This window comes from Pieris napi, chromosome 15 (genome assembly GCF_905475465.1).
Source record: "Pieris napi chromosome 15, ilPieNapi1.2, whole genome shotgun sequence".
NCBI classification, from domain to species: domain Eukaryota; kingdom Metazoa; phylum Arthropoda; class Insecta; order Lepidoptera; family Pieridae; genus Pieris; species Pieris napi.
The window spans coordinates 10,310,056-10,327,050 of record NC_062248.1 but is presented as its reverse complement, the minus strand read 5'-3'; the positions used below and the strand labels follow the sequence as shown (position 1 = coordinate 10,327,050).

The window sequence follows — 16,995 nt, the reverse complement described above, 5'->3', positions numbered from 1 at the left end:
CTAACAAATTCGCGAATCGTGCTTTAGCTACGTATTACTATCTACGTTACATGCTGTATTGACGTGATAACGTCTTTAAAATCGTTTTAGTCGGGTGTCATGTTCAGAAACTTGTGTCACACCAAAACCTCACGAGCGCGATCGCAGGTATAACGAGAGAGAGACGGACCGATCTTCCGTCTCATCTCGAGCGCTGCCAGTCATTCCGTGAATGTATGAAGAAAAATGTATATCATAGTCGAATAAGTGAACTTGTCATTTTACACCCGAAATTTATCATCAAAAGTGTGAATAAAACGATAGATGTAATTTAAAATTTGAAAAAATTGTTATCTTCATTAATTCCTTACTTCCCAAAAACTTATATCACCAATAAGACGTTATCACGTAAACATCTCGATCGTAAACCTACTTTACAAACAACCAATATTTTTTTTTATACATGTGGTCCCTTTTGGGATCACGGATGTTTTAGTTCTTTACTTATTTCTCTCTGTGTGCATGTGTAGTGAAGATAATGAAGCGTAAATACCATCAGAAATATAGATCTGGGTGGGAACAAAATTCTGAATTTTCGTCATGGTTGACAAAAGATAAAAATAATGAGAACGCCTTGTGTAAAACGTGTGGAGCAACATTTTTAAGCAGAATCGCTACAGTTAAAAGTCATGCATATTCTGAAAAACATCAATAGAAACTTATATGTTGTAGTGGACAATCCAAGGTAAGAAAGCTATGCCCTCTATAACATATTTATAAGATTATTGTGTCCCTTATTTTTATGGCACATGAATTAATTGTCCTACTTCTACAGGATATCCGATGAATCTTGGATAGTACATGTACAGTTGTACACACATGTATAATTGATTAAAATTAATCAAATCCTGTTTATTTTCAGAACGATGATAAATTACTTCAAAGGATAGGAAGAACGCATATCTGACTGCAGAGCTTATATTTTATGCGGCGTTGGCAGAACATAACATACCATCTTGGGCCATGGATCATCTCAGCGATTTATTCAGCAAAATGTTTTATGATTCGGAAATCGCAAAGGGCTTTTCCTGCAAACGCACTAAATCTGCTCAGTAAGCTCAGTGCAGCGAATACTGACTTAGTATTTGTAATAAAACTTATTGTAAATATTTATTATTATTTTAATATGTCTGTATAATGAAGGTGTGTAATTGGTAAAATTAAAAAGTATCTGATAATAAGTGTTTTAATAAAAAAAATCCTCTTTTTCTTTTAGTATATTTTTAGTATAATTCAGCATGTGTTTTGGTATTATTTAGTACTGGCACCTTGTAGTTTTGGTAGATCGCCATTTTTTAAAACGGTCACACTGCTGTTCACTGTTCAGTGTTCACTGTTCATTAACTCACGAGGAGTCAGTGTGTAACGACGTCGTGAATTGAATGCGTGTGTCGGAATTTTGCAGTGGTTGAATTTGGAACTCGTGATTTTGGGAAATATGTCGTGTCCAATGAGGTATGTATCTAATTTTTAAATATTTTGTATGAGAAAATTAACCTTTTGAAATATCATTAATTTTTTTACATATTTTGTAGGTATTTTAAAAATTAACGATGCCTGTGATCATGCTGTAGAAAATACAATTCTTTGAAAATAAAAAAATAACAGCACGATAAAACAAAACGTGTTTATGTACTCTGGAAAATGTACCTAATTTGATTCGTTATTAAACAAACCGTTCTTTTTTAATTCAATTTAGATAGATAAAGTTAAATAATATCCCTGTCATACAATGATAGACATAGAACATTATAGAGTGACATAAACAAACTGATAAATGTTATGTTAAAAACGTTCTTTTCGTTAACACAGCGATTCTATAATATTTTATTTATTGTTTTGTTTATCGGAACAAACTCTTTACCCACCACCAACGTATTTACAACCTCCGAGGCATAAACATGATATATAAACCAATAATACCCGACGAAATATATGTTCGGGGTTACACATTAATATAACAAATATTCATAAATATATACGTTACTTTCTGGAATCGATATTAGTACCAACAAAAACGATTAAATTAATAATAATTGTCTCTGACAATAACAATTAAATACTCAATTCAATTACTTATATATACTCCGGATTCGATTCCCAGACGCATTAATCGTTTCATATTGCGGGCTTCTCGATTGTGAGCAATTTGCATGGATCTGGTTAGCGCTGCGCCTTATTAAATTCTCATGTCAGTTTCACACGTGTATATCCTTTCTATAATATATTTTTATTAGTACTTATTGTTCTCATTTTAACTTGTGTGATGTTTGAGGGATGAGAAAGGTAGAAAACGGAAAGCCAGCTCAGACATCTAAACTAAATCACAAATCTAATAAATAATAATTATTAATAATATTAACCACATAGGCCAAAGTCCAATGGGGTCCAATGGGGCCCACTTAAGAATAGTCTAGTACCCACAACGGTATACCTATACACACACAATAGTCCATGTGTCCAACCCGGGCGGGATGCCTATTCAAAATAACTTTTATTCAATGGACTGACAAAATATTATCTTATTTTACGGGTAATAATTACATTGCTACCAGTGGCGTAACAATAGGGTGGCAGGACTGGCAAAATGCCACGGGCCCCCGACCCAAGAGGGCCCCTGCCTAAGAGATATTATGTTCTATGGATGAATGTGAAGTCTCCAATACGCATTGGGCTAGCGCGAGCGTGGGGACTACAGACTATTCCCTCTCGCCTAAGAGAGGTGGCCTATGGCCATTAGTGAGACCTATACAACGTGTAATTGTGTACGCTTAAAACATCGAAGTTCTTTAAAATTAAACTGAGTACAACGTGACGATTTTTACTGATAGGGCCCCATCAAAAGAATTTGCCACGGGCCCCAGATGGTATAGTTACGCCACTGATTGTTACCCAATTAATTATGTCAGCCTAAACCACACATCAATCTCAGTACCTTGACTATTATATTACATGTCAACTATTAAATCTAAAATAACGATATACATATTATTAGGTTTTAAATTTACTCTAGAGTCAATCGGAAAATCGTAGTTTAACAGATCTATGGGTAAGTTTCTCCCACAGTCGAATACAATATGATTTGACATTCGGAAGTCATACTTTAAATCTTTTTTCAATCACTTCGACTATTACTATCGATTATCGACTTGTGACTGGTCGAACTTGAATTCGTGTATGCGGTGATGTTACTCGTAGTTATTTCGACTATGTATTTGCGTGTTGTTCCTACGAGAATGTAAGTGCGTGCTCCTATTTCACCATGCCTACTGCTGATATATCTTGACTCTATCTCTGACAAATCTTTGTTTTTCAATTTTTAATTATAAATTACTTAAGATGTCATGCTGAACATGGTGTAATGGTTGCAGCTCCTTACAAACATATTGTATAACAAAAAACTTGGCGATTAAAGAGCGGCGGAGAGTGGCAGTAAATGTAAAATTAGAAGCATTTAGCATTTAATATGTATTACTTTATTGACGTTCATAAGTGTACATTGTGTTACCTAAATGAATAAATGATTTTGAATTTTGACTTTTTCGATTAAAATTCGGAAAAGTGTGGCATCGTAAATGCATCGTGTTAGGCGTGTCACCAATGGTATCCTGTATGTGTTGATTACAAACAACACGCATATCTTAAAACGTTGGTATGCTGTCAATTCCCCACTATAATAGTCTTTTTGTTTACCAACAAATACTAACATAGCAACGACATAATTGTTACTAACTCTAAGTAAAACATATAATCTTACATAAAGGTATTATTATTAAAATTCGTCGTTAAGTTTATAAATCTAAGCGTTGGTAAAAATGGCAGAAAGTATATTTATTATAACTATGTGTTACGCTCCTCTAATAGATGCTTTGTGGAAATTTTATCTCACAGCTCATCCTTAGACAATTTAGGATCTCCGCCATGAAGTTGTGGAATAGGCTGCCCGACTCCATAGGATTGGCTACTTCCCTAACATCTTTTAAAACTCTTCTACATAAAGATCTCTTAACCATATCCTATCCTGTTCAATCGTTACTTTTGTAATTCTTATTCTTTTTTATTGCATCCCAATTCATGTTTTAGTTTATTGTATAATTTTTTTTTATTTTACCATCGCGATTTTTGGTAAACAAGGCTACATGCCTTGCTGAAAGAAAAGAAGAAACAACTTTATAGGACATAATAAAAAAGGCTGTTGAATTAGAAAGTCCACTAGTACCTACACTAGGATGCCCTGAGTCGTGGGCAGCTAGTCTCTTCCATTTGACATACTCGAACTTAAAATAATGTTATTCATATAGGTAACCAAGTACACTTATGAACGTCAACAGAAAAGATGTTAAATTGATTCTTAATTGACTACCAGTTAGCAAGCGTAGAGCGGACAAGAAACCCCGCCACTATTTTTAATCGCCAAATTTTGATACAAATTGTATGTAAGGCAGAGCAGCTATAAATATTTGAACTGGAGCAAATTCCGAGGATAATATCCCACATTAACGGTACTTGACAAAATACGTACAATTTTATACTTGAAAATGTTGTACATTAAGAATGTATGAGTGTATATTTAACCACTTTTGTTAAGGTTTAAAATTGAAAATAATTACAGTTATAAGTCGGGTAGGTTCGTTTCTTAAACCGGTTGATAAAACAGACCTGTTTCCGGTGTGTAATATTACATAACACTAACATAAATAACAATAAAAATTTACTTTTAGTTTATTTAAACTGGTTCTTGGTGTCATTAGCTTATAAATGAAATGCTATAAAATCATTGCGCGCCGGTTTGTCTCTCAGAATTTTATTTTACACATGTATGATTAAATTACGCAGCGCAACGTTCATTACTTTTATTATTCATACCGTGGATGATAGCTTTTTTTATATTTATACAGAATAATATCTAATATATAAAATTCTCGTGTCACAATGTTCGTTCCCATACTCCTCCGAAACGGCTCGATCGATTCTTTATAAATTTTTGCATATTCAGGTAAGTCTGAGAATCGGACAAGATCTATTTTTCATCCCCCTAAATGTCATGGGTGGTCTAACCCCTAAATTTTATTTTTATTTTTTAGACAAAATTTTTTTTAGTTTTTATGATACTGCATATAAAATACATACAATCCTTAATTGTTACCCCTCTACCATCAACCCCTATTTTTTATTATAGTAGATAGTTATTTTTTTATGAACTAAATTTTTTTTCCTACAAATAATATACATGGAAAAACGACGTGCCGAAGTTTAGCCCCCGTGGCAGACTTTAACGCTGGCAGCATTTCCTCACTGTATTGCGATACTTATTCGAGCGAGAAAAGCACCAGCTTTGGGGTCACCGGTACTATCTACCAGCCGCCAACTTAAATCTTTAATTAGCACCTATACTTGAACCCCACTGCCCAAGAGTCTCTACTCCAAAGGGAACGAAATCGAAGTTGGAGCAAAGACTTTTAAATTTGAGCCGTATATTATTATCGAAAACAGTTATGTAATTCATCACAAATGATAACTTAAGATTTTTGTGTAACAGATACAACATATCATGCGAGTACATGCGTCACTCCCGAACTGGCTAAAACCAGTTTTAATTTGAGTTTAATCAGATGACCCTAGATTATCAATTACTAATAAACACGTAAGCCTCGTCTAATGTGTTTTAATTTTTAAAAGTTGATGAAACATTGGTCGTTTGATAGCAGAAACCTTCTGAGCTAATAACATTTATTACTTCGCGGGTCCACTAATCGCTTGCGATTGCTTGGCGATTAAAAAGAGTGGCGGAGAGTTTATTGCCAGTTCTTCTTGCTCGCTGTTGAGTTTGAATCCACAAAGGATATATTTTTTTTGGAGATTATTGACACCCTCCCCCCATGTTACGCGCCGTAACGTTTTCTGTACCCAATAGTAAAACGTTTCGTGACCACCCAGTGACTCTTTATATACCTAAAAGTTACCATTATGTGGTGTAAAGTACTGGAAAGTCGAAAATAATATTAACAATAACTCGTAATACAATCCCCGCCCCGCATCGTAACGTTTCACAAAAGGACCCCCCCTCCCAAAATTCGTTACGTAATACTTGAACGCTTCCTATGAAGGAGAAAATTTTGAACTTTCAGATCAGCGCTAGAAGATATAGGTCAGGATGGCAGCCACTTGGGAAATGAAGCTGGGATGCTGTATGGAGAATACCTCATGCTGGATAAACTGCTCTCTGCCCAGCGCATGCTCAGTGCTGAATCCTCGAAAACTGTCCACGATGAGCACTTGTTTATCGTGACACATCAAGGTACTTCAATATTTCGGCTGAAAACTCACGCTATATTACGATTATTTTTATAATAATAATATTATGATAATAATTATTATGTTGTATTCTATCAAGTTTAAATGTCTACACAGAAATCAACATTGAAAAAAGCCATAGTTGCTCTCACACTTTGAAATCGATTTTTCTATCTTTTTTTTTCTATAACGTGTACTATATTATGTTTGCCAATCACATTAAATATTGTATTTAATTTTTCTTGCACCATATATCAGTGTGCCGAAATAAATAAAGGCATATAGCAAGGTGCACAGATAAAAGGACCTTATATACTAAGACTTAAACTATATGGAAAGGACCAAGGGGAAGAAGAAGAAGAGGATGCCCCAAATAAAGGTGGGTAGAAGAAATAGCAGCGGTAGCAGGAATCAAATGGAGAAAGAAAGCCAAGGATATTTGGAAAAAGCTAGAGGAGGCCTTTACCCGTGAAGGGGTTCCGAATAAAACGTTTTAAAATCAACAAATATCAAAGCATAGCTCGTCGCATAACTAAAATATTATGCGACGAGATTGGAATTTGATTCTTAAATATAAACTTACTATGAGAGATAACCTTACTGGGAAATCAAGAGATTCGGTGCTTCGGGCTGATCTTGTGCTTTAAAGGAAATATGCCGCTTCCAGGTGTCAAAGAACTTAAATTTTGTTTAATATATTACAAATAATAAACTAGTCTATGATATGGCTACGTCAGTGAACTTACAAGATATTAATTATATATATACATATATATGTTTAAGTTCAATAACCTCAACCAACATGTCCCATATGCTTGGCCGAAAATAGAATGACGGTTTTATTAATGAAATGCATATCTTTCAACTGATCTGTCTTCGTCTAGGAAGCATATCAATTTATAATTTATATACTTCACCACAACGAATACAATTCTATATCTACAGTATATGTTACAAGCTATTATTCTAAAATATATGCCAATGCCAATGATACAAAAACTTAAAAATAGTAAAATTACACGTAAATTTTAGATTTTACTACTAATTTTTTGTTCTACAATAAAATAGTGGATTAGGTATCAGATAGACACTTAACGAATACTTTTCTTTAAAATTGATTAAGCTATCAAGCTATATAAGTAGTGTTTATTCTGTTATCTTTGCGAATAATTCGAATGAGAGGTGCCTGAACTCCTAGAGTGGTTTTTGCAGACGGAATTTATAAAATTCTGCTGATTTTGAACATTGGGAATGAATAAGTTAACAACAAATAACGACGGGTTGCACTCCGGGAGTACCGGCAGAAGTGAAAACTTGAATATTAACGTTGTGCATTTTTGATATTTTGGAATGGTTAGGGAATAATTTTGCACGAATTGCTTTAATTATCAGTATAAAAGTACTATCATTTATGTGGTAGAATACAATATTTTATTATTGCGCTATCGTACACAAACATGACAATTTATATTACATTAAATACGCCGCGCCAGATGTCTACTCTTCATCCGTCTTACGAATTTTCGATCAGGCCACGTGTCCTGACGCGAGTTTAACATTTTTTACCCTTTCCAAAAACAGTGTACAACGCCGCTAAAAAAGTTTTCACATCATATCATATTGGGGTTTGACAGCGCAATTGTTTCTTTGATATTTTTCGTTTAAAAACCAACTTGTTAATTTACTTATTAATTTTTGTATGATCCTGGTTTCTTTACTATATACGAACAAGTGTAAAATGAGTAATAATCCCATTATTGTTTTAACCACTAAGCCAATAGTCGGTATTTTCATTTAAATTTCGCTTCTTCCATCTTTATATAATTTATTTGTGTTACAAACGTGTTAAATGTTTTGAGCATACAAAATATTTCTTTTTGTTTATATTCTAGCTTACGAGTTGTGGTTCAAGCAAATAATCTTCGAGGTGGACTCTGTGAGATCTATGCTGAATGTGGAAGGTCTGGATGAGGGTCACACCATGGAAATCCTCAAGAGAATGAATAGAGTAGTTCTTATATTAAAGGTAAGAACTATTTATATTAAACAGCTAATAATAGAAAGCATATTTTATCTATTATTGGCTGTTGGCGGGAAATGCAAAATTGTCTTTGGTTCACGCGAGTACCACAAATTTAAATACTTTTTTAACAGTAAAAATAAGAATATGGCAATTACGAATTTGGCGCCTATTTGAATAACTAATGGTGGTCTGTCAACTTGACATGACAGTCTCTGTCGACCATTTTTAAAAAGATTGTTTAGTAATTCACTTTTTTATCCGATAACCTAAACGCAATTACGTACGTAAGTTATTACGTTGTCAAAAGTCACGTGACTTGCAAATTTTTACAAAATCTGATAAATAATTTCAGGGATGTAAAGACGGGTACTTGACGCCGGTATGTCAAAATTATATTCGCTATTGTATTGTTGTAGTTACAGTACGGGGCTCTAGTGATAATAATTGTATTGGTTAGAAATAAACATTGCTTGATTAATTTTTGTTACTAGCAATTGTTCAGGATAGCATAGCTACCAAGTAGTAAGTAAGTAATTGATTCGTAATTGCAATCAATTGGTATTTATCAGTAAAAGATGTTCATCATTTTTAACGTCATATTAGTTTATACTTTAAACGATAGTAATTTTTCTTCTTTATCTCTTACTTGTAAAAAAATAATAAAATAGAATAAAAAAGGTATTTAGGTAATATTTGAATTAGCCCCCACACTAGGATTCCCAGTGTCATGGGCAGCCAGTCTCTTCCTTTTGACATATTAACGGTTCATAATAATTTCTACATAATACTAACATTTTATAAATAAACTATTCTTGCACAATACAATCTGTTTCAGCATAGTACATGTTGAGAAATAATATTGTCATCGTAAAATTAAAAAAAAATTGTATTAAGAAGCGACTCATACATAATTGTTTTATAAAAATTTATTTGATTTTGATGGATTTGAGTGTACGACCAACCAGGATCCAGAAGATAAACCACTCCTTATATGGAATTTGTATTCGTTTTTACAACAAACTTCCAAGCGAAATTAGAGAATTATCACTGAATAAATTCGAAGCCCTCGATTAACGTAAATTAACCAATAAAGCTTTTTATAAATTTAACGAATATTTAAATGATCCTAATCCTTGGGATTGATTTGCTCCAGTTCAAACAATTTATATGACTCAAAACTTAGCGATTAAAAGGAGTGGCGGAAAGTTTCTTGCCAGTTCTTCTTGCCCGCTCTACGGCCTTGACTTGCGAACTGGTGGTAAATGTAAATTTACTATTAATTTAACTTCTTTTTTGACTTATATGAATAAAGTTATTTTACGTTTGATACATATCAAAGCTGTTTCAAAACGAATTGGTGAAGCTTTTAAAAATTATTCCAGTTCAAAAATCCTTATAATCGGAGCTTCTCAATCTTTTAAATGACTGTGAATCATTTTTAATATGTTTTCGTTACGTCTTCGTTTATCTAAACGTACGTTTCCGATGTCAAAAGTCAAAAGATAGCGGGCCTATTGGAGACAAATATTTTGATTACATTTGTAGAATATAGCAATATTGTTTGATTCATAAATTCTTAGACAATAATCTTTTAAGTGGCCATAGAGGCTACTACTACCAAAACCTTGACGTCATCATTTTTTCATTTGAATGCGCATATTCGTCTTTACGACTCTGTTTTTATTTATTCACACTTCGTTGCTTTAAAACAATCACAAATGACACAATACATAAAAATTATAAGGGATGCAACGGGCGGCCTTATCGCTAACAAGCGATCCAGGCAACCCTAGTAAGGGAAAAAAACCTAAACGAGAAATATGATAAGTAAAGTGCAAGAAGTGCATAACCAAATGTTATATAAAAAAAATATAGAACCTTAATCTAAAGTAAAAAAAAAATAATTAAACAAACTAAAAACTAAAAAGCTAGTCTCCCGGATTCATGAATGGCGATGCAATACAAAAGAAAAGGAAATACAAGAATTACACAAGTCACGATTGATCAGGATTTTTAAAGTAGGTACTTATAGTATATTACTTTTATATTTAATTTAATTTTTTTGCTCTGACTGAGAGGTGTCATCTACTTGTGTCCTGAGACCAAAATTGAGTACGAACCATGTCTTGCAAAGAGCGTGCAACTCTCATCCCTGAGGTCGTAGGTTCTTCCCCGGCTGTACACCAATGGACTTTCTTACTATGTGCGCATTTAACATTCGCTCGAACGGTGAAGGAAGACATCGTGAGGAAACCGGCTTGCCTTAGACCCAAAAAGTCAGCGTGTGTCAGGAGGCTGATCACCTATTTGCCTATAAATTGAAAAATGATCATGAAACAAATTCAGAAATCTGAGGCCCAGACATATAAAGGTTGTAGTGCCACCGATTTATTTTATTTTTAAGAACTATCTTTTAGATAATGTAGTTTTTGAATAAGTCAATAATTATCTTAATATTTAGGCATTTCTTTATACTATAATAACGATATTTTAAAGAGTAGTATAGTATACCTTTTTTTAGCATAGCTAACCCGGCAAACGTTGTTTTGCCATGTATATTATTACTAGGCAACATTTGTTAAGTTCAATAAAAATAACTATCTACTATAATAAAAAATAGGGGTTGAACGTAGAGGGGTGAAGATTAGGGGTTGTATGTATTTTTGTATGCTGTGTCACAAAAAAATAAAAACAAAAAATTGTCTAAAAAAGATAAAATTTTTGGGGTGGACACCCCTTATCACTTGGGGGTTTGGAAGATAGATAGAAGCCGATTCTTAGACTTACTGAATATGCATAAAAAAATTCTTGAGTCGGTCGAGCCGTTTTGGAGGACTATGGGAACGAACACTGTGACACGAGAATTTTATATAAGTATTAGATTTAATTGATAAACGAGTTTTTATATTTTCAGCTACTAGTAGACCAGGTAATGATCTTGGAGACAATGACACCTCTGGACTTCATGGATTTCAGGCAGTATCTGCGACCAGCTTCGGGTTTCCAAAGTCTACAGTTTAGACTTCTTGAGAATAAGGTAATATTTAAAAAAAAAACAAAAAAAAAATTGTCACAAATATAGGATCCTCAAATTAACATACATTTTATTAAAACTTCCTTTTTAAAGCTTAGTCAATATGCCTTAACAGTAGTGTATGTAGAAAGTCAAAAACTAAATTTGTATGAAATTATGTCGACAAATTTTCATACAAATTTAGTTTTCTAGTTTATTTGGCTTGTCTAAGAATAAGATTAGCTTTTATATTTTTAATAATATTATTAAAACTTTTTTTTAGTTTTATTTAGTTAGTATTTCTAGTACGCAAATTTTTGTTTGTTTGTTAATTTTTTGTGCACTTGTTCTTTACCCTCATTTCTGTTGCCTGAAAGAAATCGCTTGTTACCGATAAGGACCGTTGACTAAGAACTTATGTAACCTGTTTTTATATGTATGTTTAAGGTAACGAAATAAAGAATAAAGTATATGGGAGTGTATACCTAAAGTAATGATTATACAGTCAAAACTGTTTAAGACGACATCGCTTAGAACAACATACCGGTTTTATTAACCAAAATCAAAGGTCCCGGCTGAATTCTTTTGTATTAGGTACTTAATAACAACGTCATCGGCTGTTACGACTATCGGTTTTTACGACCAAATATGAGTAGTCCCTTCGATGTCGTTATAACAGATTTTGACTGTATTTGCAAACAAAAGCGAAAACAAAGGATTGCTGTTATTTGTTTATTCGCTTAGGCGGCCCATGTTTTAGTGGCTGCTTTCTTGTGTACTTGTATTTTTTATGTATTATTTGTAAGTAGTAAAGATAATATTAAGTAAACTCTACTTAGAAGTTTTAAACATTCATAAAATAAATACCTATTATGTAATTTTCATTCCAGTTGGGTCTCAAGCAAGCTCTGCGCGTGAAATACAATCAAAATTACCAAACAGTCTTCGGAGACGATCCAGAAGCTATGGAGGCTTTGAAAAAGTGAGTGAATTAAAACGTTAATCTTTAAAGAACTTTATTTCTCATTTAGTGCAGGGCTGGCAAAATGCCACGGGCCCCCGACCCAAGAGGGACCCTGCCCAAGAGATATTACGTTCTATGGATGAATGTGAAGTCTCCAATACGCATTGGGCTAGCGTGGGGACTACAGACCATTCCCTCTCGTCTAAGAGAGGAGGCCTATGGCCATTAGTGGGACATATACAACGTGTAATTGAGTACGCTGAAAATTTCGAAGTTTATTAAAATTAAACTGAGTACAACGTGTCGATTTTTACTGATAGGGCCCCATCAAAAGAATTTGCCACGGGCCTCAGATGGTATAGTTACGGCACTGTTCTCATTACAAAAAGAATATATTTTATTTACATGAGAAACTTAATATATACGAACGAAATACACGTCGCCATCAGCCGTCCCAGTTTTAGTCTACTGGGCAGTGGGCTCATTCTGATTGTATCTTTAATACCTTTTTGAATTGGTTAAACAAGCTAATATAACGAATTTTAGACGGTAATTGATTTAATAATTGCACATCCTCATACTTTATGGACTTAAATAATTTGTACGCGGCTTTGACAAGATAACCAAACTTGCTCGACGAGTATTGCGTGTAGAGGTGTGTTTGATTTTTTTAAATGATAAGCTACTATGGAGAGAGTTATTAAAAAAAAAATTAAGATACGGGTGCTATAAACATATTATATTTGTTTATCGTCATAATTTTGTCTTCTTGGTAAATTTTATTAGTCTGTGGTTTTATATCTATATAGTGCTTTTATTTTGTAGTGTTTGTATGTTAGAAATTCGGCCTTATGAACGTCGCAAATTTTATACAATTACCATGTTACAATGTTATTTTCATATAAAAATAATTCCACCCGTATCATCTGTCGTTCCACAACTGAGCGTTTTTAAGGCAGTTTTTGCCGCGAATCACTATGTGGAACTAGCTGCCCACTGAATTTCTGAACGTATTGGTTCAGAAACTTAGGGGTCTTCAAGAAAATAGCTTATTAAAAGGCCGGCAACATTCCATGGGCAGGTGGTATCACTTAATATCAGGTGAGGCTCCTGCCTGTTTGACCAAGTAATGAGAAAGATTATATGAATGTTTGATCAGATCAGAAGAGGAGCCGGCGCTCTTAGCTTTAATCGAGCGGTGGCTGGAGCGTACTCCCGGCTTGAACACCCAAGGCTTCAATTTCTGGGGAAAATTCCAAGCTGTTGTTGACAAAGTTCTGGCTGAGGATATTGAAGAGGCCATGGTAAGTTTTCAAGTCTTCACAGTCGAAACATATATTTTAAAACGTAGATTTCGACATACAGGAACTATATCTAGGTAGCCAACAGCTTATATAAAAGTTATTTGTAAAATATATGTGTAAGATTCGATTGTATGTGCGCATTTACCATTCGCTCCAACGGTGAAGGAAAACATCATGAGGAAATCGACTCGGCTTAGACCCAAAAAGTCGACGGCGTGTCAGACACAAGAGGCTGATCGCCTACTTGTCTATTAGATTAACAAATGATCATGAAATAGATACAGAAATCTGAGGCCCAGACCTAAAGCTGTAGCGCTACAGATTTATTATTTATATAAAGTTAAGATAGTTTAAAACTATGTAGTTCAAATGTAATTTACCAAAAAAGTTTACTTTTAAACGAAGTTAAGTTTTTTTTCCATTCTACTCTTCAGGCTTCTTACTTATTTTTTTTTATTTTTTTTTTAAATTATTTCAGCGAGAACCCCACGAGGAAGTCCGCCGTCACCGTCTCCAAGATATTGAAAATCGTCGTGAGATCTATCGCTCCATATTCGATCCTGCCGTCCATGATGCTCTACGGTCTAGAGGAGAGAGAAGGTATCATCTTTTATATTATGCAATTTGGTAACTTAAAAAGGTTGATTAAAATCTGCTCCTCAAAAAGGCACTTACGTTCCCATTATTTCAAAGGAACGCGTTTTGACCAAAACTTACGATATCCAGATTGAGCATGCTGATAAACGAGCTAGGCCTGGATATTCATAGTTTGAAATGCTCTTTTAGTTGCAATTTTCCTTTAGGTTTTTTTATATTTAAATGTTTCAGTTTCTTTATTTAATAATAAAAAGGTAATCCTTTTCGTGTATGTTATGTTCGCCTATAAGTGCTTGTTACATTTTTTTTTTAAAGACAATTCACACCAATTGACCGAGTCCCATGCTAAGCTGGTGAAGCTTGTGTTATGGGTACTAGACAACGGATATACATACATATTATAGATAGATAGACATATAAATACATATTTAAACACCCAAGACCTAAGCACAACACCAAATTGCTCATCACATCGATGTTCGTCTCAGCCGGGGATCGAACCCGGGATTCGCTGTCAGGGGTACTAACCACTAGACGTCAATGAGTCGTCAATTTAGATTAAAGACATTAAAGTTTGTATTTTATTTTTCTTGTACCAAAGTATCAGTGTGCCATACGTTGGCAAGCTTTTATAAATAAATATTAGTTTTTTTTTTAATAGTACTTTTTATCATTATACGTATACCATAGTACGCAGCCGTTCCGGTCGGACGTTAGTCACAAACTTGCTCTTGTAATTTAGTAACAGACTACCACTAATGTGCGACGAATAAACAGAACATTTATAACTCCTGTTTTTATTATTTTTTATCTAAAATATTTTGCTACGATAAAAAAATAAAAATATGTTTATGCAATAAAAATGCATTACAATGTGTAAGATTTGGGAACCCTTTTAAGTAAAAAAATACCTGTGTCCCTGACAGCTACCTAACTCTTCCATAACAAACTTAATAGTAAATTCCGTATTTTTTTTTATTGCAATTTTGGATTTATTAAAAACTACAACAATTTCTTCTTCCAATTTGGGTGAGTATATCTTCGCGAAAGTATATTTTTTTGAATTCTATATTAAGAATATAGCATTTTCATTTATTAAAATAATTGTAAATTGTAAAAGCATTACGTATATTTTATGTGTGCCTTAATTTGACAAGTCTTACGTTATAAAATCAATATAATAAAACAATCCTCCAACTTATTGGACAATTTCTAATACAGGTTGTCTCACAAGGCACTGCAGGGTGCCATCATGATAACCTTTTATCGCGATGAGCCCCGGTTTTCGCAGCCCCATCAGCTGTTAACGCTACTTATGGATATGGACAGTCTTATCACCAAGTGGCGATGTGAGTATTTTATTAAGGGAAGAAGTTTTTGACAAGAAGAAAGAAATCTTTCGTCAAACATATGTAATTTTAGCACAAGTTTTCAATAGTTTCCAAAAACATGATATCAGTCATCTCTAAGACTTTTGATGTTTTTATACACCAATATTATCAGGATCATAGATATATGTGAGCGCAGCAAAATTTTCCCATACAAAAATATTATAACGAAGGCTTTGGTGCCAGGCCGGTAAGTGGGAAAACGGCCAATCCAAAGAAATATTATAGAAAATGTTTTCTCTTAACGTAACGTAATAATTTTTCGAATTTTTTCCAGACAATCACGTGATAATGGTGCAGCGTATGATTGGCTCCCAGCAGCTTGGTACTGGTGGATCGTCGGGGTATCAATACTTAAGATCTACTCTCAGGTAAACTAGAACGTTTCCAAATACTTTTTTTTGGCTTAGCTTAACCAAAGACAATTTGTCTTTGTCTTTGATATAACTTCCAGAAACGGAATGATTTGTAGGCCTTTTGAGTATTAGTTCGCTTTACTCTAGAAGAACTACAGCAGGAAATTGTTTTAAAAATTCTATTTTTTTTACACTTCAGTGACCGCTACAAAGTTTTTCTGGACCTCTTCAATCTCTCTACCTTCCTTCTGCCTCGTTCTCTTATTCCACCTCTGGATGATGGGATGAAACGGGACTTAAACCTCACATGGGGAGAACCAGTTAAGGAAAATGAAAGAAACAGTCAAAATGGCTTGGAAAATTCTAATTTATAGGATTTTGTATACCAGTCTATATATAATTCCTTTGTAACAAAACCGTTACAGGAATTTATCAATAGGGTATTATAAAACATATCAAGTTATTGTTAATTTTATTGTTTTTGAAGCAATTAAATCGAAATCTAAAAAAATGTTTTCCCTCGAAAAACATCCGTAGTCAATGACGACATTCAAGTTGTCGTTGTCAATCAGATAAATGTCAAATGTCATGATACCATAAACTACGCAAATGACAGTAACTAAAAACAGATAAAATCAGCTGAGATAACGTCATTACTGTTTGTATCGGATTAAAAAAGTTTCAAAACTGAAAACCATTTTTATATAAATTAAATTGATTGTTATTTGTATAAACGCAAAACACCCAATTAAAAGTTTTTGTCAAACATCTACGGTTGGTTGTTATTGAATGTTAGTATGTAGTCTGTTCGCATTTTACCAAGAATTTCAATAAATTATTAAGAGTTCCTATTTCCTAACGTATAGTACGTATAAAAAGATAACTGTGCGGTCAACGTATCTTTTGTCGTTAGATAAAAATTTATAAAACAATTATACCATATATATTAATTATAATTTCGAATCATCAATTTTTTATGAATTTTATTAAAACATTCTCTGCCTCTGTGTTTAATTT

General features: G+C 33.5%; 1 protein-coding gene across 1 annotated transcript; it reads left to right on the top strand.

Moving 5' to 3' along the window:
• Window positions 1–1,357: 1,357 nt before the first annotated feature.
• Window positions 1,358–16,987, top strand: LOC125056542 (tryptophan 2,3-dioxygenase). The gene is made up of 10 exons (XM_047659683.1): window positions 1,358–1,494; window positions 6,168–6,337; window positions 8,226–8,359; window positions 11,271–11,393; window positions 12,260–12,351; window positions 13,493–13,637; window positions 14,116–14,237; window positions 15,456–15,583; window positions 15,900–15,993; window positions 16,178–16,987. The coding sequence occupies exons 1-10, from the start codon at window positions 1,478–1,480 to the stop codon at window positions 16,350–16,352; spliced, it is 1,200 nt and encodes a 399-aa protein (XP_047515639.1). The 5' UTR covers window positions 1,358–1,477; the 3' UTR covers window positions 16,353–16,987.
• Window positions 16,988–16,995: the final 8 nt, after the last annotated feature.